At 36.2% G+C, this 24,933-nt stretch overlaps 1 protein-coding gene across 5 annotated transcripts in view; it reads left to right on the top strand.

Moving 5' to 3' along the window:
* USP34 (ubiquitin specific peptidase 34) overlaps positions 1 to 24,933 on the top strand; it is a 179,950-nt gene that overhangs the window by 151,807 nt on the left and 3,210 nt on the right. For 3 of the 5 annotated variants that reach the window (XM_084901047.1, XM_084901045.1, XM_084901046.1), the window contains 10 exons: positions 802 to 949; positions 3,246 to 3,880; positions 5,673 to 5,830; positions 8,094 to 8,172; positions 10,565 to 10,691; positions 11,560 to 11,667; positions 12,683 to 12,787; positions 12,904 to 13,028; positions 14,024 to 14,147; positions 22,919 to 22,998. In XM_084901047.1, coding sequence (XP_084757173.1) covers positions 802 to 949; positions 3,246 to 3,880; positions 5,673 to 5,830; positions 8,094 to 8,172; positions 10,565 to 10,691; positions 11,560 to 11,667; positions 12,683 to 12,787; positions 12,904 to 13,028; positions 14,024 to 14,147; positions 22,919 to 22,998 — 1,689 coding nt within the window. Of the gene's footprint in view, positions 1 to 801; positions 950 to 3,245; positions 3,881 to 5,672; positions 5,831 to 8,093; positions 8,173 to 8,882; positions 10,279 to 10,564; positions 10,692 to 11,559; positions 11,668 to 12,682; positions 12,788 to 12,903; positions 13,029 to 14,023; positions 14,148 to 22,918; positions 22,999 to 24,933 lie in introns of those variants that run through there. The other 2 variants (XM_084901048.1, XM_084901049.1) reach the window with 2 other exon arrangements.

Here is a 24,933-nt window from a genome sequence, read left to right as displayed (position 1 = left end):
AACTGCGCCAGACGAGGGACGGACATTCCTTGGCGAATGGGACCGCTCTTCTCCCTCTGCCCGCGGGCCCCTCGCCTCTTACCCTCCTGCCCGATGGCGGTGTGTGGAAGGGGAAGGGGTGCGGAACCCGGCCCGACCTCGGTGGTGTTCACGCCCCCGTTGGTCTTTGTGACGCAGCGGACACTCTCCGCGCTGGCCTTCCCGGAAATAAATAATAAATTAATTAATTAAAATAAAATTAAAAAGCACTTTTATTTTAATTTGCAAACTTAAGACCTAAAAGTAATTGGCTTCTTTTACTGGTCTTATTTTAGAGTCCTTGGTTATTTTCATTTTATTTTGTAATCTAATGACATGTTTCTGAACATTTTCTGTTGATAAGAGTAAGTAGCTTTAAAAATAGGAAAACAGCTCTAAGCGGTTTGGCTCAGTGGATAGGGCATTGGCCTGCGGACTAAAGGGTCCCAGGTTCCATTCCGGTCAAGGTCATGTACCTTGGTTGCAGGACATACCCAATAGGAGGTGTGTGAGAGGCAGCTGATCAATGTTTCTCTCTCATCGATGTTTCTAACTCACTATCTCTCTCCCTTCTCTTTAAAAAATCAGTAATATATATATATATATATATTTTTTTTTTTTTTTTTTTTTTTAGGAAAACATATGGTTGAAACTTTTTTTTAGGGTCTAGTTTTCATAAAATTATTTTGATTATGTGTTTAATGGCATATACCAAAAGTAAATTAAAAAGTTACTGCTCATTCAAATGGCTTTATATTCTGTTCTTGTCTGTTTTATTTCTAGGTAATTGAATATAATCCTTCTCAGTGTCTGGATTGGTTGGCAGTGCAGACACCCCGAAATAAACTGGCACACAGCTGGGTCCTGCAGAATATGGAAAACTGGGTCGAGAGGTTTCTTTTGGCTCACAATTACCCTAGAGTCAGGACTTGTAAGTCAAATATTCAGAATTTAACAAACCATTTGTTCAACTTTTATTTCTTTGTTTTGTTTGTAAGGTGACTATAATATGTCCACTGTTGTATAATTTAAATGTTCTAAAGGTATTATTTTTTTAAAAGCCAAAATTATATTAGTATTTAGAAACCTATACCAATGTTTTACAAATATCTCTAGTGGTTTGGTTTTTCTAAGGATAGAAAAGTTTGTCCTTTTTAAGGTGACATGACCATAACCCATTTTTGTTTCCTTGCTTGATAGAATGACAAAGCATTATTGGCATTAGTAAATAAAGGGTCATCAAATTCTATCTTAAAAGCAATTTAAGAAGGCTAAAAATAGCCTTAACCAGTTTGATTTGGTGGATAGAGTGTTGGCCTGTGGACTGAAGGGTCCCAGGTTCGATACCTCAGTTGCAGGTTCCACCCCGGCCCCTGACCAGGGCCTGTGCAGGAGGCAACCAATCAATGTGTTTTTCTCACATAGATGTTTCTCTCTCTCCTACTCGCTCTCTTAAAAAAAGAAAAAAAGAAAGAAAAAAGAATACTAAAAATAAAGTAGTCATAAAACAAATTGAGGGAAAATATTCACTTAAATTGTGGGCATTAAATAATAAACATCTTTATTATACACAGGCTGGAGTAGAATAAACAAAGATCTTGGAAGACAGAAGGACAAATACAAAATATAGATATTTCACAGAATAGGAAATTGCTGGTAAATAAACTTAGATTATGTTCTCTCATGATAGTTTTCAAAGAAAAAAAATCAAAGTAGTTAATATTTTTAAATTTTTCAATCATTAAAATCATTTGTTAACTATCTACTGAGAGGATCTGGGATCAATGACACTCCAGTAGCAACAAGCATGTTGAATACCCAGATCTCTTTTTCTTAACACCATTCTTCAATGAAAGGAATCACAATTCCTTGGAGAAATGGCTGATTCTAGGACTGTGGCTGGAAGCATACAAAATGAATCTGCAGGATCTTGTAGATCCAGAAAGTAAAGAAGTACTCAAGAGCCAAAGTGATGGGAATATATTAAGGGGACATAGAACTAACCAGAAAGAGTTCCCAGTGACCAAAGCTAGAACAATTTGAGTAAAAAAGTAAATGACACAGAGCCCTAGAATGTGACCCAAAGTATAAAATAAATATTCATGAGTCCATATTGATAAAAATGTATGAATTAATGAAGAAGAGACAGATCTCCCACACAGAATTTCAGATAATTTATGTCCCCAAGGAGGTGGAGTATAACTCCCTGCCCCTTTTGTGTGAGCTTAGTGCCTTGTTTTCAAAAAGTAAGAGTTTGGGGGATGGAGGAAATAATGAAGTAAAGAAACTTGACAAATATTAACTCAGCCAGGTGATTAAGATTATCATCACTGAAGAGTTACACTTATAGCATATACTTCTGATATAATGTAATGCAACGGTTACTGTACCTGTGTGTGTGGCACAGTGTGGTCTTCTTCCCAAAAACAAGAACCTGAGAGTCTAAATATGATAAACATCAGATAAACCTAATCGAGGATTATTCTACAAAAATACCTGGCCTCACAGTCAACATGGCTTAGCGGTTGAGCGTTGACCCATGAACCAGGAGGTCACTAGCTTGATTCCCATGCAGGAGACAGCTGATCAGTGATTCTCATCATTGATATTTCTCTCTCGCTCTCTCTCTCTCTCTCCCTTCTCCCTTTGAAATCAATAAAAAGTTCTTTAATCAATTAACTGCCATGCATCCAAAACAGAAACCATCCCCATATGCCACGATATTTTGAATTTAATTTTAAAAAATCAATTTGCAGTGAATATTATAAAAATATATCACTCACAATTCGGGTGTTCTTGAATATTTTCAACTAAAAATTCTCCCGAAAAATGATTTTAAAGTTAGTCAGGGCTGCCACTTAGGAAAACCATTTTTCTAGACCCTAAAACATTAACTGATTTCACCATGTTCAGCCTTATGTAGGTCTTGTTCCAAATACTGTATTCTTTCTGTTAAACCATATTGTTTCCTGAGAAGAAATGAAATGACAAGAAAGAACAGTGACAGAATGGAAGATGTTTGTCTACATCATTCCTTGGGATCTTTCTCGGGGGCTAAAAGAGATATTCATGTCCCTTAAATTTTATTCATTTTAATTTTTAAAAGGAAGAGTGACTTTGTGTTTAATGATTGCTCTTCAGTTTATTTTTTATATCTTATAAGGACCTATCTAACCGGTTTTGTGTGTGTGTGTGTGTGTGTGTTGTTGTTTTTTTTACATTTATAGCTGCAGCTTATCTTCTGGTGTCCCTTATACCAAGCAATTCATTCCGCCAGATGTTCCGATCAACAAGGTCTTTGCACATCCCAACCCGTGACCTTCCACTCAGTCCAGACACAACAGTAGTCCTACATCAGGTCTACAACGTGCTCCTTGGTTTGCTGTCAAGAGCCAAACTTTATGTTGATGCTGCTGTTCATGGCACTACAAAGCTTGTGCCCTATTTTAGCTTTATGACTTACTGTTTAATTTCCAAAACTGAGAAGCTGATGTTTTCCACATATTTCATGGATTTGTGGAACCTTTTCCAGCCTAAACTTTCTGAGCCAGCAATAGCTACAAATCACAATAAACAGGCTTTGCTTTCATTTTGGTACAATGTGTGTGCTGACTGTCCAGAGAATATCCGCCTTATTGTTCAGAACCCCGTGGTAACCAAGAACATTGCCTTCAATTACATCCTTGCTGACCATGATGATCAGGATGTGGTGCTTTTTAACCGTGGGATGCTGCCTGCCTACTATGGCATTCTGAGGCTCTGCTGTGAGCAGTCTCCTACATTTACACGACAACTGGCTTCTCATCAGAACATCCAGTGGGCCTTTAAGAATCTCACACCCCATGCCAGCCAATACCCTGGAGTGAGTAAAATTGATAACTCCTATCTGTATCCTCAGATTGATTGGAAATACCTGTTTTTCCCCATTTGGGACATGGTGAGAAAATATAGAAGTATGGTCTAACTTTATTCTTTCTTAAAGACTTAACATGTGTGTTTTCTTAAAAACAGAAAATACTATATGGTTATAAAATTTATAAGTGTATGGATAGTTTATCTTAGGTTGAAATTTTCTCTAGTGGAACTTACCTATTTTAATTTATGGTTTTGTAAATGTGTCTTTCATATGTACCTAATGAAAAAAGTTAACTTATGGTACAGTTTTATGAAGTGAATATTTTTATTTTGATATTTATTATCAAGGTCTATATGCTAAGCTAAGTTGTGAGCTAGATAATATTTTTATCTTTGCTGTAGTATTCCCTAGTATTTTTTTCTCATACTACTTTGAAGTGAATGAAATGGTTAAAGGTTCTGTCAGAATACAAATATATTCGATCTAAATATGATTTTTTTTTCCTCTGCAGACTATTTGTAGGTTTGATATTACATCCCCCCTTCACCCTCTCCATATAAGGCTGTCATTCCTGGATATTTCTTTTCGTTGCCATCTTTTATTCTCTGTTGTCAATCGAAAATTATGCCAAGAGGGTATAAGTCTGGGAAGGAGTTTGGAAGGGAAGTGCAGAACCCTTTTTAAGGCTATTATGAACTCAGAGGCCATATGAGAAGTTGTTTGCTAAATAAGAAATGGTGAGAGTGGAGAGTAGTCATTTTTCAATACATTCAACATTTAAGACTTAAAAAAATACAATGAGGATATTTTAAGGATTGGTATCCTTTAGTTGTGTACTATACTCCTTTTTTACTGTTGAAAATAAGGGCCTTAACTGTTCTTTAGACATAATGTAGTTAATTGTTTAGAATTTCTCACCTTGAAAAAAACTAATTTCCAGTGAAGAAAGTTAGAATGTTTATAATAAAGTGATTATATTAAGAACAAAACAAAAAAAAGAAAAACACATTCAAAGCCTAGGCTATAAGAATACAGAAGGAAAAGAATGAGAGTGTCTGACTTAGGAGTCAGGATATGATTTATTAAGAGTGAATGCATCTTTTCTATCACATTCATATAAATACTTGATTTCATTACTTAACATGTCCAAAGTTAAATATACCTCTGAAGAGTACTGCATGAGAATATTCCCTAATGTTTTTTTTACCTTGATATCAATGAAATGTAACAGTTTGGGGTTTTTTGTGTTTTTTTTTCTCCCTCCCCCCAAAATGTAACAGTTTTTATTATAGAACTTATCTATTAGAGATTTTAATAAAAATGATATTTAAGTCAATTTTTGCCAGGTAACTTGTCAAGAAAGATAATTCCAAATGTTGGCACAAAAGGGTTATCTCATAAATGGTCTTAATTGAGGGGTGTAAAATTCTTGTGACAAAGTGATTATTTCATATTTATTAAGGAAAAGGTGGTAAAGGTTTATTGTAGCATGTCTCTGAATGCACATTTGAAGTTACAAAACTTGGTTTTGAAACAATGTTAAGACTAAAAATGAACTATCTTGCAGTTTTTAATCTTCCTGAAATTCTATTTTGAGATATGCAATTAGAATTATATATGAAATTTAAAAAATAGAATTCATTGCTAATTTTATGACTATTCTTCAATGGTACTGTAGTTGAGCTTATTTGTGTAATTTTAAGAGCTGGCTAATGAGTATAACTTTTGTATGAAAAGCACACGTTATAAAAAGTTGCAGGATTAAAAGATCACCATGATGTTTATTTGCCCTTTTTAGGCAGTGGAAGAACTATTTAATCTGATGCAGCTATTTATAGCTCAGAGGCCAGATATGAGAGATGAAGAATTAGAAGATATTAAACAGTTTAAGAAAACAACCATAAGTTGTTACTTGCGTTGCTTAGATGGCCGCTCCTGCTGGACTACTTTAATAAGGTAAAAAGTTGTCTTGTGGGACTTTTTGTTTTTCCAACTGAGGGGATGGGGACCATACTTTTGACAATTTAGGTTATAACTATAAACATTTACCAATTCTGTAAGGTTATTGGGGAAGCATTTATGTGTTTAGTCACCATGAAGAAGTTATATTTTGAAAGCTAATGAGCTACTTTTGAGCAGGTTTTTTGGTTTGTTTGGTTTTGCATTGTGTTTTGTCAAAATGGTAGAATCTTAAGGTTGAAAGGAACCTTAATCGACAGTGTTCTGTTTAAAGTTATGCTTGAACAGTTCTGTTCTAGAGGCCTCCAGCAATAACTTTTCTCATCTTTGGATGAGTCTCACTATTAATATGTTTTTATTTGTTTAGCCCTACCTATCTTTTTTAACTAGGAATTAGGAAAATAACAAATCATGATCTTTATAGTTAATCAGAGCAAATTAAAATCCAGATTAATTTCTTAAAATGCACCTATATATTATAAATAAGACTTGGAAATGATGTCCTTTATTAGGCAAATTTCTTTTCAGTACATTATTGAATACTGTAATAACTTCTTAAATCTTTTTAGATTAAATTTATTGGGGTAACATTGGTTAATAACATCATCTAAATTTTATGTGTATAGCTTTAGAGCACATTTGTATACTTTATTGTGTGCACACTACCCAAAGTCTAGTCTCCTTCTGTCATCATGTATATGACTTTTATTACTCTCTTTATTTTCCCTCTACACCCCTTTCGGCTAGTAGCTACCATTCTTTTGCCTGTATCTGAGTTTGTTTTTTTGTTTGCTTATAGTGTTGAACACTCTATTCAACTAGCTATTCAACTGAAGATAATTATTTCACATTATCTTCTTCAGAAAACTTTACATTTGGATCTTTTTATTTTATTTTATTTTATTTATTTTTTATATAGATTTTCTACAGAGAGGAAGGGAAAGAGATAGCTAGAAACGTCGACGAGAGAGAAACATTGACCAGCTGCCTCTTGCACACCCCCTACCAGGGATGTGCCCGCAACCAACATACATGCCCCTGACCGGAATCGAACCTGGGACCTTTTAGTCCGCAGACCTATGCTCTACCACTGAGCCAAACCGCTTTCTGCACATTTGGATCTTTATTAATACACAGAATGCTTTCGCCAGGACTTTTTAAAGGAAAATTTTAAAATGTTGACATTAATTTTGAATATATTGGTTTCCTAAGATTTACTACTTAAAAGTTTTTATTTTCAGCTTTATTTTTTTTTTTTTGAGCTTTAATTCTTTTTTTTTTTTCTTTTTTTTTTAAATATTTTTATTGATTTTGTACAGAGAAGAAGGGAGAGAGCTAGAGAGCTAGAAACATCGATGAGAGAGAGTCATCGATCAGCTGCCTCTTGCACACCCCCTACTGGGGATATGCCCGCAACCAAGGTACGTGCCCTTGACCGGAATCGAACCCGGGACCTTTCAGTCTCCAAGCCAACGCTCTATCCATTGAGCCAAACCGGTCTCGGCTAATTCTTTTTTTTTTTTTAAGGAAAAACATTTTGTTAAAATGGAAGGATTTCCAGTCATACTATGTAACAGCAGTTTTCACTACCTAATAATGAAATTAGGTCTGCTAACGAAAATAATAACTGCTTTTGATTATTATATAAATTATTTTTAAGGCCACCATGTTTTGGTTTGTTTTTTGTTAATCCTCACCCAAGGATATTTTTCCATTGAGTTTCAAAGAGAGTGAAAGGGAGGGGAAGAGACAGAAAGAAACATCAATGTGAGAGAGAGACATCAATTGAACTCAGGAACCTTCAGTCTGCAGGCCTACGCTCTCTCCACTGAACCAAACTGGCTAGGGCCACCATATGTTTTTTATGTTTTTCTCGTTATGTTTCTCTTTTTCCCAATAACCACCTAATGAGTGATTTGATAATATGAGTATATATTATTGTTCAGAACTTAGCATAATCTCAAAGATAAACCATTATAAAAATAAGCATTTTTTATACTGAAACTTTCAAAGTATTCTTATTACATCTCTCTTCTACCATTGTGGATAATTAAGAGATTAGATACTGTAAGACATACTTTTCTTTAAATTACTTAGAGGGTTTCATATTTAATATTATCTCCTTTTATTGATTTACTAAGAAATAGATGTAGTAGTCTGTATAAGTAGGAAAGTAGAGAGCCTAAATGACAATATACTTCTGGTTTTGTTTTGTGTTTTTAATCAGAATTCTCAAATTAGACTTTATGTATTCTTCCAGTGCCTTCAGAATATTATTAGAATCTGATGAAGACAGGCTTCTTGTTGTATTTAATCGAGGGTTGATCCTGATGACTGAGGTAAATATTTTGTAGATTTACATCATTTTAATTTTCTTACCAAGACTTCTTGTTTTGTGGATATTTAGAGTTTATTGTAGACTGTTTTACAGGTATGTAGATTTTAATTATACCAATCAGTAGATGCTAATGAATATTCAGAGAATAATTAGGTCACAATTTTTAGGATGCTATTTACTTTTTCCATAGTAATTCCATACTTTCCCCCTCCATTTGTTTGTATTTATTTACTTTAAAAAATACTTTTATTGATTTCAGAGAGAAAGAGAGAGGGAAGAGAGAGAGAGATAGAAACATTAATGATAAGAGAGAATGAATTGCTCGGCTTCCTCTTGCACGCCATCTACTGGGGATAAAGCCCACCCGCAAATTGGGCGTGTGCCCTTGACTGGAATTGAACCTGGGACCCTTCAGTCCACAGGCTAACACTATATCCACTGAGCAATATGCATTGTATTCAAAGGCGCAGTTTCTCAAGAGCTCACTTATTTGATAGCATTAAGAAACTAAGCTTAGCATCATCAGAGAAAGCTAGTGACAGGTGGTTAAAATCAGCCATTCATTCTTCCCATAATTATTGAACATCCACTCTTTGAGATTATTTTAATGCCATAGAGGTCCATTGTAACCTTTAGTGTATTAATGGAGATAAGATGAAAGATATATGCCAAGGGTACCGTGAGATTAAGAGGTAGGGTGGTTTTTTCCAGAAAATGGTATGGCAGAATAGGAATGCAACATGAATACTATGAAGAATCTGGACTTGGAATGATAAATGACTTAATTGGCACAGAGGCAAGAAAGTTTTGGTCGTATTTGAGAAATGCCAACTATTTCTGTTTGGCTAAAACAAAAGGTAAGTGAAAGAGCAGTAGTGAGAATTTCATTCAACAGATGTCTGAATGTCTACTCAGCCAGGCTCTGTGCTAGGCACTGGAGATACAGCAGTGAGCAAGACAGACAAGGTTCCTATCTTCACAATCTACAGGTTGAGTGTCACACAAGTACATCTTTCAGATTGTGTACTGCCACAGATTCTAGGCCATGAATTTTGAACTGATTTGAAAGGATTAGAAAAAGATGGTATAAAAAAAAAAAGTCGGGGGGAAAGATCTTAAGACTTTAATTAAACTAATATAGTTAAATGAGTTAATAGATTTAACAAGCCAGTGTTTATATATATAAAAGGCTAATATGCTAAGTGTCCATCTGGATAATTATGTCACATAGTAATGCCCAGCTTCCTCTCCATCGTGACTAGTTACCTCTGAGTTTCTTCAGCCCAGGAACATGACTTGCTTTATAGCTAGGTGGAAACATTTTACACTTTAACCAAATGTCTGTGAAACATTTTCTCATGCCTCATATCATTTGATCCTCACAGAAGTCCTGGAGTAGGTAGATTGGAGACTCGATTGAATCCTATTTTCTTTTCATTAGTTGGAAAATGGAGATTTAGAAAGCTTAGGAACTTGACCCAACTGAAAAGAAGTAAGAAATGGTGGACCTTGAAAATGACTTTAGGTTTTCTCATTGCACAGATATAGTCAAACACTGCTGCAGTTAAATATTTTACCCTTTAAATTCTTCCTGCGTGATCTAAAATAATAATCTTCTTGGTATTGATATTTACTGCTGTGTTGCTGACAATTACCTGAAAGAGAAGTGCCTCACTGGGCTGGAGAAAGTTTAGCTAAATCAGAAAGCAGGTCTAATTAAGCAAGTTTATTTTACATATATATAAAATACTGAGTTGACTCATGCATGTTTGATGTAAGTAAAACTCTCACTGGCGCCAATCGCATGCATGCGTTTCCATCATTGTCAATCATGAATTTGGTTGACACTTCTATTATAGAGAAAGGGCTAATAGTGATATTAAAATATTTCTTCTAATTAATTTCCTTTCAGTGTGCACGAATCCATGCACCAGGCCACTAGTGATGGAAGAAATTCCTACCCTTTTGAGCTCTTTTACCTCTTCCTTTTGAGTATAGCTGATTGCTATGTTATCATTTTCTTTCTTTAGAAGCCTTACTGTTCTCCCTGATCTTCATGTTGTTGCCTGCTGCCTTATACTCTCTAAAGTTTGCCATCTTAGAGCAAACAGTAACAAAAAGAAGAAAAATCTGATTAAATAAATTATTCCTTCACACCAAAATGTGTACACAAAATATCAGGGCTCTGAAGTGTGAGGACTGTTCTATATTTTAAAAGAGCTAAATGAGAGAATTTGACTTTTAGATAAAAAACAAATGCATTTTCTTTGTGTTCATATGCATATATGTAGTCTGAGTCTGAATACATCTGTCTAGAATGAGCTCTACAATTTTGTGGCTTAATAAAGTAAAAATGAAATGATGAAGTTTTCCATTTTTTAAATCACTTGTAGTCATTCAACACACTGCACATGATGTACCATGAAGCCACCGCTTGCCATGTGACTGGAGATTTAGTAGAACTTCTGTCAATATTCCTTTCGGTATTGAAGTCTACACGTCCATATCTTCAGAGAAAAGGTTTGGCTATTCCAGTCTCTTTTTTGTTTGTTTGTTTGTTTGTTTGTTTATTATTAGTTCAACTGTTAAAGAACAAAATAAGGCTTTTAAACCACATGCTTCAGAGAATTTGTTTTTATCTCCAGTTACAGAAGATGGGGCTTTTGCTAGTCATAAAGAAATGCTTATCATGACCTCTGATAAAAGATTGAAATGCTCTTATTTTCTTTATGTCTACCCCAAAAATAGGCATGTTATAAGTGTCAAGCTATAGGAGACTGGAAGACATTTCCAGCACAGTAACAATATGAGTATTTTGTGAAGGTTCTTTAAGTATGAAACTTCATGGCTTAGATTAGATCATTTTAGTTTCAAGAGAAATAACTATAAAAATATCTCTTATGTACCTATAAGATAATGTGAACTCTGAACTTCATATAAATTTTTAGAATATAGGGTATATTCATCTCTAAAATATGTGCTTTAAGAATCTAGCAGGTTTGCCAAAACTGGTTTGGCTCAGTGGATAGAGCGTCGGTCTGTGGACTGAAAGGTCCCAGGTTCGATTCCTGTCAGAGGCATGTGCATTGGTTGCCGGCACATCCCCAGTAGAGGGTATGCAGGAGGCAGTTGATGTTTCTCTCATCGACGTTTCTATCTATATCTATCCCTCTCCTTTCCTCTCTGTGAAAAATCAATAAAATAAAAAAAAGAATCTAGCAGGTTTAATAGTAGTAGCCATCTCATGAAAACAATCATAGCTTTTATCTAATATGTTTATGTAATAATATGAGTTTCTTAGTGTTAGTATTTTGCAGTTTACATAGAAAATAATTGTGAGGAGGTTTGATCTCAAATGGCATATTTATGTGTATTTTTGTATTTGCAGATGTGAAACAAGCATTAATCCAGTGGCAAGAGCGAATTGAATTTGCCCATAAACTGTTAACTCTTCTTAATTCCTATAGCCCTCCAGAACTTAGAAATGCCTGTATCGGTAAGTAACTTAGAAATCCTAGTAAAGAACATTTCTGTGGAACTATTTTTCTCTAAGATGTGATGTTCTGTATGGTTTGGAAAGACATTTGTACTTTTTATGTATAACTTGCAATGGTCAACAGACCCTAAGAAAATCTAATTTTATTTCTTAACATGCCAATAATGACCTATGTGATTATGGGCTGGTGACTTAGTATATCTGGGCTCTTTGACCTTAGGTTATCTCTAGATCTCTTGCTCTGAATCTTCTATATAAGCAAGATAGAATCATGCTAATGTTTACAAAGTAGAATTGACATTGTATAGGGTTGTGGTAATTATTTCACTGTGAGCTCTTTTGCCTCCTAGTTGTTCATAAGTATTTTACCTTTTTATTGATTGCATATTTATAATAAAATTATTTGTGCCTGTGAAAGGACCCCCTCATTTTAAATTTATATTGAATGTTTTGCTACTTTAGAAGCCATTTTGAATCATTAGATACTATAACTGCTTATATCAGTTTCTCAAAATAACATGAATAACTAACTGGCTATCATGTGTCAGTCTTAGCAGGCATTGGCCTGACGGGCTGTGGAATTACTATCCTATGCCTCTCCAGCAAGAGGAGAGAGGCGCATGGTGGTAATCTTGCCAGAATCTCTACCAGTCGCCTGTCGTCATGAGCTTGACACTTATGTGATTATAGGATGAGTGATTTTATGAAGACACATAATGTGCATTAAATATTTCCCTCATGATGCTTCTCTTGGATAAATAATATGCACATAAATAGTTTTAAATTTTAGTATCTAAATGATGGCCCTTTTGTGGTTAGTAACTCTATTGATCCAGATTTGATTGAGCATCAGACATGATTTCTCCCAGTGCCAAGAGCTAAAACAATTTTAGACCCATTAAAATTTTCCAGCTGCCACACTGCAACTAGTCACTTTAAAGGGGTTTGTGAGTTTGAAAGTAACAGGTAGACATACTCCAGTTTTTTAATACCCAAATTGTGTTCTTACTTTCAGATGTCCTCAAGGAACTTGTGCTTTTAAGTCCCCATGACTTTCTTCATACTCTGGTTCCATTTCTACAACACAACCATTGTACTTACCATCACAGTAACATACCAAGTATGTATTCATCTAGCCCAGTCCTTGAATATGGTTGGCATTTAATCTTTCTGCACACTGAAACATGGAGATTTATTTTTTCCATTTATTCTTATTGTACACTTTTAATGTCTTAGTGTCTCTTGGACCTTATTTCCCTTGTCGAGAAAATATCAAGCTAATAGGAGGGAAAAGCAATATTCGGCCTCCGCGCCCTGAACTCAATATGTGCCTCTTGCCCACAATGGTGGAAACCAGTAAGGTATGTTGGGATGCCAGGAAAACCATGTTTCTATAGTACACAATAATTTGAAATTTCCCCTCTGGCAGTTAAGAGTATATTAGACTTAAATGACCATTTTGTGGATCCTAAAAAGATTAGACTCATTTGGACTTTTCCTTATAGTGCTCTGAAATGTTGGTTTAATATTTGCAAAATCAACAGTAAGCACAAGAAGTAAGTTTTTTTTCCCCCCTTAAAATACCGTAATGGAAAACTTTATTAGTCTTTGTTACTAGGCCAAATTATAACTGGGTCATATATATCTAAACCTGAAAAGTCAAGTTAGGTACTTACTGCTGTTTAAATTCACAATATAATCATTGACTTCTCTTTCTGACCTTTAATTATAATCCTTTGACCTAAGCTTTGTATCACAATTGATAGATTTATCATCATTTGTAGTCTGACTTTGTCCTCTAACGCTTATTCTAAAAATAATACTAATTTTAAATTATGGAGAGAACGTACAGGATAATTTGTTTTAGTTTCAACATTTTTTAAACAATTTTCCCACTTATTTTTTTTCACCCCACTTTATTCACACTCTCCCTTGCCCACTATCTTTGTATCTTAAATATATTTGAGTTTTTATAAGATAAACTATAAAAAATAACTAACCCTATAGTAACCATTACAAAAATAACTTGTAATCTTTCAAAATAAAATTTATTTTTCTTGATTATATGTCTATAGAGTTAAAAGTGTCACATTTTAAAATCTTATAGTAATTTTACTTTATTAAAGTATGTAGAAATAATGGGTAATTTTAATTGACAACATTTGCAAACTGAAAATAAACTTGTGACAATTAAGATCTTAATAACCTTACTAGAAACTTGGAAATTAAAACTAGATTCTTATAGATATTAATATTTAATCAGCTTTTTAGTTAAATTTATTACATTTGCACAAAATATGCTCTTTAATTTATTATACAATTTAAGTGCAACCATTTTATCATCTTTAACCTTCAGGGCAAAGATGACGTTTATGATCGTATGCTGCTAGACTACTTCTTTTCTTATCATCAATTCATCCATCTATTATGCCGAGTTGCAATCAACTGTGAAAAATTTACTGAAACATTAGTTAAGCTGAGTAAGTATAAAAGATGAGCAGTAAATTCCACTGAATTATTTTAAGTCCCTAGCCATTCAGGAAGGGGAGGAAAAAAATGAGACAATCCTTTTTTATTTTTTAAAGTGAATGTTTAAAAATATTAATTATTCTTGGGAACATGTTTATTTTTATTAAGAAAACACCAACTTACTGGTTTCCATTGAATAGATTTGCCCAGAGTTTCAGCTGGCCTCTACAGGAGTGTGGAATAGGGCTGCTCACTTCTGTACGTAGAAGCCCATGTCCTCCTCCATCTGCCCAGCAGAATTTAAAAACAAAAACTCTGCTTAGGGAGACAGGCTTATTTCCCCAGCCCTGATCTTGAGGGTAAGTTGAGATCTGTAGTGCCAGCTGTGCTTTGGAGCTGGTAACACCAAGAGCAAGCTGACTGGGCTTGTTAGGGTGAAGCAGAGGTGCATATGTGAGTAAAATAGGAGGTAAGTCTCCTAAATAGAGAGGTGAGGACTATGTGAGAAATAAAAACAAAACCATCAGTGAATTATTAGGGGGAAGAAAATGCCAATTTTCTAAGTAATATTGTCTTTCCAAGGATGTACCTGCGAGCTGTTAGAGAATGCTCCCTTTGGGTGACATTTTTTAGCTTATAAATCGTTGGAAGACATGTAGTCCTCTTCAGATGTCCCTTATCTCAAGACCTCCAGAGTTCCCAGGATCTGTGTGTCTAGCTTCTTTATGGACGGTCCAGGATCCTTTGCAGTGTGTTGTAGTTTTATTTCAGAGCATAGGAAATAAAATACTCATGGAATTATCATGCAGGTCAAGAAATAGAATGTTCCACACCCTAAAAGTCCCCTTGTGTTCCTTCTTAATCACAACCCCTTCCTTTCTGTGGAAAGTTTTTGATCCCTTATAGATAGGGCAAAAGATGTGAACCCATTTTATGTTTTATTATCCAAGAAGAAGGCAGTGGTAACAGCTGTCAGGGATAATTCCTCTTCAGAAAAGCTGTCTTGTTGGTAAGTGATTAGAGCATCTTCAGATTAGAAAGGCTGTTTCTCCACCTGCTATCATTAGCTGAATATATATGTAGCTGAGGTGCCAACATGGTGATGGGAGGGGTGAGGATATGCTCAGATTGGCCATTGTGTGATTGCACATTTGGGTTGTGGCACTTGGTAAAAAGCTAAAATGTAGCAGCAGTAGTGATCAGATGTAAATATCCAGAGTTCTAGTAACACAGTCTTGTTCCCAGATAAAGAGGGGACTTATAAAGATGCTGACCTTAAAAAAAGTTCTTGGTAATTGTGTTCATATGGTTAATACCAAAAATAATGTGAGGAGCTATTTTAGCTACTTCAGTAGCTCTAACCAAATAATGAATGTTCTTTCCTATTTGGAACTGTTTCTTCTCAACACAAATATACAGTTTCAAGGACATTATATATGGAGGGAAGCAGGAGGAGGGAGGAAAAGGACAACTCACTTAGCTGAATCAACTTTCATAATATTTTACTGAAGACTCAGTTCATGAAATTTATGCACTGGGGTGGGGTGGGGGGGCATGTCCCTCAGCCCAGCCTACACCCTCTACAATCTGGGACCCCTTGGGTGATGTCTTACTGCCCTCTCACAATCTCGGACTGCTGGCTTCTAACCGCTCACCTGCGTGCCTACCTGATTGCCCCTGACCGCTTCTGCCTGCCACCCCCTAAACACTCCCGCAGCAATCAGTGCTAGGTCACCATGGCAACCCAGTGCTGACTGTAGAACTGACTTCCAGTTGGTTGAGCCTCTGGTCTTTGTGGATGTGATGGACCCAGGGTTTTTATATATTAGGATACTCTTCTCACTGTTAAAACCATGAAACACTGTTAGTGCCTCCTTATATTTCTCTACATACGCACCCTTCTTTTACAAGGAGGGAAGCATTCTCCACTGCATTGCCGTGTACAATGTGATAGCCCCTTGTCCTGTGTGAATCTTGGGAACCTGAGGTGTGACTAAAGAGCTGATTTTTATTTTATTTTATTTTATTTTATTTTATTTTATTTTAACCAAGTTAAATTTAAAGATCCAGATGTGGCTGGTGGCTACTGTATTAGAATAGCACATTGGCTGGTCCGAGTGCAGTGGTGTCTTACAACTAATAGATCACAGCCACTTACTGATTTCTTTGTTCCTTTTCCACTCCCACTGCTTCGCTTGACTAGCCTTAAAAAAAGAAAAGAAAAGAAAGAAATAGCACAACTCGATAGAAACCAAGGCCTTCACAAATTGGCAGCTTAGAAATTTTTCCTGGTTGTATTTTATTTAATGCAGAAAGTTGTGTATGAAGTAAGACAAAGACCTAAAAACATTGCTTTCCTGGGTGTCTCTTATAAATTGAGAGATTATGTCTCAGTGTTTTGAGTTAAAGTCTTTGTGGTAATTTTCACATGGGTAACTGAGCAGATTTTAAGATTATCAGGGGAGTAAAAGGTTTTATGTAGTAACTAGATTAGAATTGCAGGGGATAGAGTTGCAAATACTAAATGGTAAAGGGAGGATGGTGGGAGTACTTTTGAAGTGAGGACAGTCAGGTAAGGGGTTAGGAGAGACAGAAGTGGGAAGAGAATTCAGGAAGGGTGAACAAGCTGTTGACTGCTGTGTGAAATACTGTGTCTGAAATCACAGCATTTTGATACTTTAATATAGAAGATTTTAGCTAGAAAAGTTCTGACAAAGGGACTGGCACTATTGATTTCTAAATACTTAACTACTGTAAAGATACAGTAGTTTTGTTTTCTTTTTTAGTATTTACTAAATATGTAGTTCACAATTAAACAATATCAGATACACATCATATCACTCACAGCCTCCTACCACTTTTATTCACTTTTTGTTTATCCTTTTTTGCATAAAAACTGCAAGTATGTGTTTATTTTCCCCCTTTTTACATAAAAGTAAGCTATAATGATTAAAACCATGTGATGCAAATGTGGAAGTACACAGACAGAACAGTGGGGAAAGGGTTCAAAAACAAATATAAGGATAAACGAGGACACATCAGGTCAGTGTGCATGGGTGGTATTGAGATAGTCATCTGGTAAAAGGTGGGGAGCCTTGAATACCTGCTTCATGCCTTAGACCAGTGGTTCTCAACCTTTCTAATGCGCGACCCTTTAATACAGTTCCTCATGTTGTGGTAACCCCCAAACATAAAATTATTTTTAAATATATTTTATTGATTTATTACAGAGAGGAAGGGAGAGAGATATAGAGCTAGAAATGTCGAGAGAGAAACATCGACCAGCCGCCTCTTGCACACCCCCTACCGGGGATGTGCCCGCAACCAAGGTACATGCCCTTAACCGGAATCGAACCCGGGACCCTTCAGTCCGCAGACCGACGCTCTACCACTGAGCCAAACTGGTTTCGGTGGAAAACATTAGAAAGGTTGAGAACCACTGCCTTAGACCAAAATATATTACTGGAGGATTAATGATTTGAATCAGAAATGTTAGAGATTATATAGATGCCACCTTGAGATTTGAAAGACAAGACTCTGGAAACAAAACCCAGAAATAATAAGAAATTGAAAATTTTGTCTACATAAAAATAAAAAATACTATATATTTTAAAATGCCATAAATTGAATGAAAATACAAAGAAATAATGGGGAAAATATTTGCAATCATAACAGATAAAAGGCTAGTATTGCCAAATAACGAGTGTTTAGGATTCAGTATGATGGTAAAGAATATAAAGTAAAATAAACAAAGACCGTGAATAGGCAGTGTACACATGCAGGCATGCACAGTACATATGAAAACTTGTCCGAACTTCATAAATAAAGGAAATAACAATTTCTCTTTTTTCAACTATGAGTTAAAGTTTAGATAATACTCATGTTTGGGGGGAAAAGATCTTATAAAGGGTTCAGTTTGGAGAGTCAAGTTGGCATTATCAACTTAGATCTAGAAATCCACTTTACTCATAGGTATGTACAACAATATACATGTTTATTTTCACTTAGTTTATACTAAGTGAAAATTGGAAACAACCCTATGTCCCTTAATAGGAGCTTAGTTAAGTAAACCAAAGTTTAGCCTTTAAAATAAAAAGATGGGAATTGACTGTGGATTATAAGGGGGGGGGGGGGGGATTGGTAAACTATGCAGACAGAATGTGACATTTTAAAACCCATTTTTAAGAAGAAATTTTTTCAGCCGAAACCGGTTTTGCTCAGTGGATAGAGCTTCAGTCTGCGGACTGAAGGGTCCCGGGTTCGATTCCAGTCAAGGGCATGTACCTGAGTTGCAGGCACATCCCCAGTAGGAGGTGTGCAAGAGGCAGCTGATCGATGATTCTCTCTCATCGATGTTTCTAACTCTCCCTCTCCTTTCCTCTCTGTAAAAAATCAATAAAATATATTTAAAATAAAATAAATAATAAATAAAAATAAATTTTTTCAGAGAGGAGGGGAGACAATGGGAGGAGGTGAAAGGGAGAGGAAGAAAGAAAAAGAGGGAGGAAGAAAAGGAGAGGGAGAATAAAAGAGAGGAACATCAATTGGCTACCTTCTGTATGTCAACCAACTGAGCCACACTGGCCTTGGCTGACTACATTCTCATTTTAAAAGGGAGAAAATCATTCAGTATATGCAAAAAAAAAAAAAAAAAAAAAAAAGCACCTATTGAAGGATTATGTTCTAATTGTATATGGATAAAATTATAGGGTGTTTTTATTTTCTAGGTTGAATATCTGTAAAGGTTTAAATTATTTGTAATGATCTTGCAATGGTTTTGTATTTGGGAAACAAAGTTTAATATAGAAAGCTGGTATTACAAATTCTAATACCGTTTTTTTTAGATATTATATAGTTTATGCAGAATTAACAAGATGCTCAAGTAGAATTAAACTTAATTACAAATCCCTAGATTTCATAATTTAAATAATCTTCAGAGACAAAACAAGAATTTATCACCTTCATTCTTTAACACTAGAGGCCCGCTGCACGATATTCGTGCAAGAACAGGCCTCCTTCCCCTGGCTTCCCTCCCTGTGGCCAGGGAGCCAGCATGGCCTCGCTTCTGTCCGGAGCGCTGCTCCAGTAGCTCCCTCTGCCGCCCCCCTGCCCCTCCTAGCAGGCTCGGGGGCCCCCATCTTTGTTGGGTTAACCTGCGTACTCTGATTGTCTGTGGGTGTAGTGGAGTGATGGTTAATTTGCATGTTTCTCTTTTATTAGGTAAGATTTTTTTGGAAAATGGGCTTAATGCATTAATAACCAGAAGTAAAAATAGATTTTCTTAAAGTAACATCATGATGTTACTAGAAAATCCATAATCTTCAAATCTCTAGAATTAAAAAATTATTATAGTTGGTAAAAGAAAGCATGTTAAAATTTCAAATTTAAAAAAAAAGCACAGCACCGAAACCAGTTTGGCTCAGTGGTAGAGCATCGGTCTGCACACTGAATGGTCCCAGGTTCGATTCCCATCAGGGGCATGTACGTTGGTTGTGGGCACATCCCCGGTAGGGGGTGTGCAAGAGGCAGCTGGTCGATGTTCCTCTCTCATCGACGTTTCTAGCTCTCTCTCTCCCTTCCTCTTTGTAAAAAATCAATAAAATATATTTTAAAAAAATAAATAAAAGCACAGCACTGGCTCATGCTTAACCTTTTTGTGATGTCAAGGTGGTATTTGATTAGAGAAGCAACTGTTTCTGAAAAGGTACTTCAGAACAGGGCCAATCATTTAGTACAGATTAGAGCCAGCACTTACTAATCCACCAAAGACAAATGAATCCCTTTATCCTAGACTAATACATGGTAATTGTTTTTAATAGACATATTTATAATTCTACTTGTTATATCAATTTGTTGATTTACATAGAAAAAACTGGCACAAATAGGACAGATTTTTTCCAGTAACCTACAAAGGACGCTGAATAGACAATGGTAGGTTACTTAGTGGTTTGAAGTTATGACAAGGGGAATTAGAAGCATCATATGTGTGGTAGATAACCTTAGGCTAAGATGTCTTGGTGATCCAGTTTCACAGTGGAGCATTGAGACTAAATTGTAGGCCTTTCATCCATTGGCTAAGGCTTTCACTTCCCATGGATAATGCTGGGATTTGATGAATTCTCCTATAAAAACTAGACAAAGAATCGTCCTATAATTCAGACAGGAGTAACCCTAACTGATAAATATACATTTGAAACATTTTATCCTCACAGCAATCATCTTAACTACCATTTTACCTACAAAGCAGTTTTAAGGTTTTCCTTTTAATAACACACCAGCAGCTGCTACGGTGTAAGTGTTACTGATGAAGAAAAGATATGTTGCAACAGTTTTTGATTATTGTATATTAGTTCCTTTGTAAGTAGGGGATAAAGAAATATAAGTGTATAGAAGCCAGAAAGTTTTTGGCCTGCCCCTCCTGTTTTACTGAGACAAAGCTTGGATGGTGCCTAAGAACTTGGGCGATTGCATCACGCTGGGCTTTCCACCCCGTAAGTGAAGATTCCCCACGAGTATGTGAGGAGTAGGATGGTATCGGTGTCTGCCTTGAGTCACAGAGCCAAGATGCACCTGATCCTCAGTGTTTTGTGAAAATGCTAGAAAGAAATGGAAACTCTTGCTCTGAAGGAATGCCCTTCCTTCCAAAGGTGGTGCCACTCGGAAAGGGAGTAGGTGGGGCTGTGACAGGGAGTCTTCAGCGCACTGAGTGCAGTGTACGAGATGGCCTAGGGAGGATGATGATTGTGTTAAATACGTGAGGTCTGACTGTATTACAAACATACATGACTACTACTTCAAACCCGTGATTTAGAATCAGATAAATCCAGGGTAGACACAAATGTGTGGTTCACTGGCTTTGGGATGAACTGAGCAGATTACACAATCTCTTTGGGCATAATTTCCTCATCCAAAAAAGGGAACAAAAATGAAAATAATGCCTCCAGATTGAAAAGTGTGATTCTCTGACATACCTAGCACAGCAGAAGGTCAGTATGTGTTTATTCTTCACTTGTAAAATATACTTGTATCAGAATATCACGTTAAGTGACCTAGAGTATAGAAGGCCTCCGTGGGTTTGTTTTTGTTGTGGTAGTGCTGGCTTTTTGGTATTGAAAATAGGATGAAAGGTTGTTTTACTTTGAGGGAGAAAAAAGAATAAAGACCAGAGAAATATAAACTGAATTCTACAGTCTGCTTTCCCTAAGAGGGTTTACATGAGTGCAGCCTTTAGTGAGGGGTTGGCAAACTTTCTGCAAAGGGCTGGATATTAAGTATTTTAGATTTGCAGGCCGTAAGTGGTCTTTGTCACATATTCTTTGTCTGCCTGTTTATTAACTCCTTTAAAAATGTGAAAACTCATTTTAGCTTACATGGCCATACAAAAACAGGCTATGGGCCACAGTTTGCCAGCTCCTCTACTTATATGGGTAATTATGATGCTGGGATATGGGTTATAGCCAACAATTGATGACATGCCCTTGTTTAATTACGTATATTATGTAAAAGAGAAGATGGAGTTTCCGTGGATCTTTATAAAGGGATTAATCTTGACAGGAAAGTGAGTGGATTTACCCACAAAAGGGAGTTGAGGCATCTTTGGATGACTAAATTGGGTGACTGATCTGACTTACCTTTCTAAAATTTTCTCAAATCCTTGGTCTAATCCAGGGGTTGGCAAACAGCCTGCATGCTGCTTGTTTTTGTATAACCAGTGAGCTACCTTCAAGCTTAGAAAGGTTTTTGCTTGTTAGGGGGTTTAAAAAAACCCACTAGATTCTGAATAGTTTGTGACACATGAGAACCACCTAAGATTTAAATTACAGGGTTCTTAAACTTTTATTGAAAGACAGCCACACCCATTCATTTAGTGTTATCTGTGACGCCTTCACACTACTCTGCCAAGTTGAGTAGTTGTAACAGATCAGATCATGTGGCTACAAAGACTAAAATATTTACTGTTTAGCCCTATAATTTTTTTTTAATGGAGGAAATAGCTTTTATTGTATTTCTCTTTCTCCATGATTATACTTTGCTTAGGGGTGGAAGAGTGGAGGATGGGAAATTGACTTCAAACTATGGTATGGAAATTTCTGTGGTTTGAGAGGTGGGAGGGCAAGAAGGTAGGGGAACGAATTTCTTAACATCAGAACAGGCAAGAAGAGGAAAGGTTGGAACAACAGAGGTTCCAAATAGGATGCTGACATACAGCTAGGTACGGTCTCTCCAAAAGATCCTAGGAACAAGCTAGACGCTGTTGGACTCAGAGCAGTGTTTACCTACATCTACCATGAAGATAGTTCTCCCTATCTTTAGAGAAATAAGGTAAAAAGAGGAAGTAATAATGTTATCTAATTCTGAATCTCTTTGTGATCTTAGGAAATCTCTAGTGTGCATACCTTGCAGTCTAGCTGTTGCATAAAAATTCTCTAATAGGTAGAGTGGTACCTTAATCCAAGAAACTTTAGAACCACTTGCAGTAACCTTTATTAAATTGTCCCAAATAAAGTTCCAGTTCTCAAAAAGCAGAATTGGTTTAAGTTGCTTCAGATCCTTCTGAGAATGAGGTGTGGGATATTACACTCAAAGTGTTCTACTGCATTCTAAATTATGTGGTTAAAACATTGGAATGAATTCTTCCCTTTGACTATTTTACATATTTCTAAAACATAGAAAATGTGCATACTTATGACTAGAGATAGCTGTTATATAATGTACCTGCATTGCAGTTCAATACCTCATTAGTGCAATTTATAACCTATTCTTATTTCTTTTCAAATATTAGGTATCCTAGTTGCCTATGAAGGTTTGCCACTTCATCTTGCATTGTTCCCCAAACTTTGGACTGAGCTATGCCAGACTCAGGTAAAGAAAATTAGTTTTAGATTATTTGGTCTTTAATCTCATATGACGCAGGTGGTCAGTAATTTTAGGAACAATGTGTTGAAAGCTGGCTGGACACTGAGGATATTTTAGAACCTTGGTAAGTAAAATATGATTAACGAAAATAATAGCTATTAAGCACTGGGCATTTAGTTGCTCTTTGAAATTTTTGACTTCTGTAGATTTGTATTACAGGATATTTCAAATAAGCTATTAATAATTGAATCCCTCATTTGTAGGTCAATATCAATAGCTGTGGTAAAAATCCAAAACAGATACACTAGGGGAAGAAGACATGTCACTTCTTGCTCTCTGCCCTGCCCCCATTTGCCTCTTGCTCCCTTCCTCCATTCCTGTTCCCCCCACCATTCCAAAGGCTCTAGCAGAAACTACTTCAGCAATTTGCCCGTTACCTCTTGCTTATCTATTACCTCTGAGTAGTTTTCAAAACAGATGCACTTGTTTTCTTATCAATCTCATAAAGAACAGGAAACACTGTGCCCTTAAGTATCTGAGAGCCAACCTCTTAAAGTAGGCACCTAAATAATACTTGTTAAATTGTGGCGGGAGAATGTCCTGGTGCGGGGAGAAACCAGATTGGTTCGAAGGTTAGGCTCAATCCTTAGGTCAGGCAAAAGGATCCCCACTCTTTTAGACCCTGAAAAAGGTACTGTTTTCTTGCCTGATTGCATCTGCTCATTTCCAGAGAAAGAGATGAGTTTAACTTTCCTTTGGCATAAACCTTTTATCCACATTAGAGTATCTGAATTACTTTGAGCTTGGTCCAGCCTCCTGCCCAGGCATACTGCTCTGTATATTCTCATAATGGATCTGTGTCAGGTACTGTAATAGTTGTTTCTCCGTCTCCTTGTCCTAAACTCTGAGCTCCTCAAGTGCAGAGACTTTATCTGTCACCTCTGTCCCCTGAAGAAATGTTTTGTTTTCTACAGTAGGAATCTTTAAAAGGCTAGACACATTGTTCACATGGTTTAGTACTTTGTAGACAGTCAGAAAATGACTTGCTGATTAATCTTTTAGCTGAGTGGTCTATTAAGTAAATTAAAACAGATCCAATCTGCTTTTTTCTTCTCTGTTGTTGATCTTTCTTCTTGTTTTGGATGGTTGCTTCGTGTAGTGTGTGTGTGTTGGGAGGGCTGTACCCTGCCACTTCCTACTGCTTGCCTATTGCTCTGTACTCTACTACTCTATTTGGCTATCCCCCACCTCCCCCCAATTCTCCATCCCCCAACTGCCAAAACCAATCCAACTGAGGCTTCCTAAGTCCCTGCCAGCAATCCTGTGCCAGAACCACAGGCAGAGGCAGAGGCTGTGTGTGACTGGGAGAATAAGGCAGCTTTTCCCGACACCAAAAATCTGAGGACATGGATCCTGGTCCTACTGGACTAATTTTGGGGCGACCTTGAATATTTTACTTACTAGTTACTACAGTTACTTACTGTAATAAAACCTGTCTGTGCATCCGGCTGGAAATACTATCTAAACTTTTATCCTATTTTTTAAAAACGTTTGCTTCCATATAAATGACCTGTTATTAAAACACACATAAGTTATCTGGGGAATATATCTACTTAAAGACACATTAATGTTTAAAGAGCCATGACTATTTGAAAACAGGAAAACCAAATTTTAGTGAAATTTCCATATATTGGGAACCACTGAGATAATTAGGAAGAGGTTTGCTGTTTCCCCCCCCCCCCCCCATAAACATTGCAAAGGTAAAGTTTTAACAAATTACTACTAATGAGATAATACAGCAAAAGTTTTAACTCACTTTAAAGAATACGTTTAAGTTCTAAAATTATCTCCACATGTGCTCTGGTTACCTATTATCCATTAATTGGTCTCCTAAAAAACATTCTATTTGACCAGTCCTTTAATTCTCTTAAAGCGAGATAA

This window comes from Pipistrellus hanaki (assembly GCF_964339955.1).
Source record: "Pipistrellus hanaki genome assembly, chromosome: 12".
Taxonomy (NCBI): Eukaryota; Metazoa; Chordata; class Mammalia; order Chiroptera; family Vespertilionidae; genus Pipistrellus; species Pipistrellus hanaki.
The sequence above is the reverse complement of the archived record's forward strand: the minus strand, read 5'-3'. Positions and strand labels throughout refer to the sequence as shown.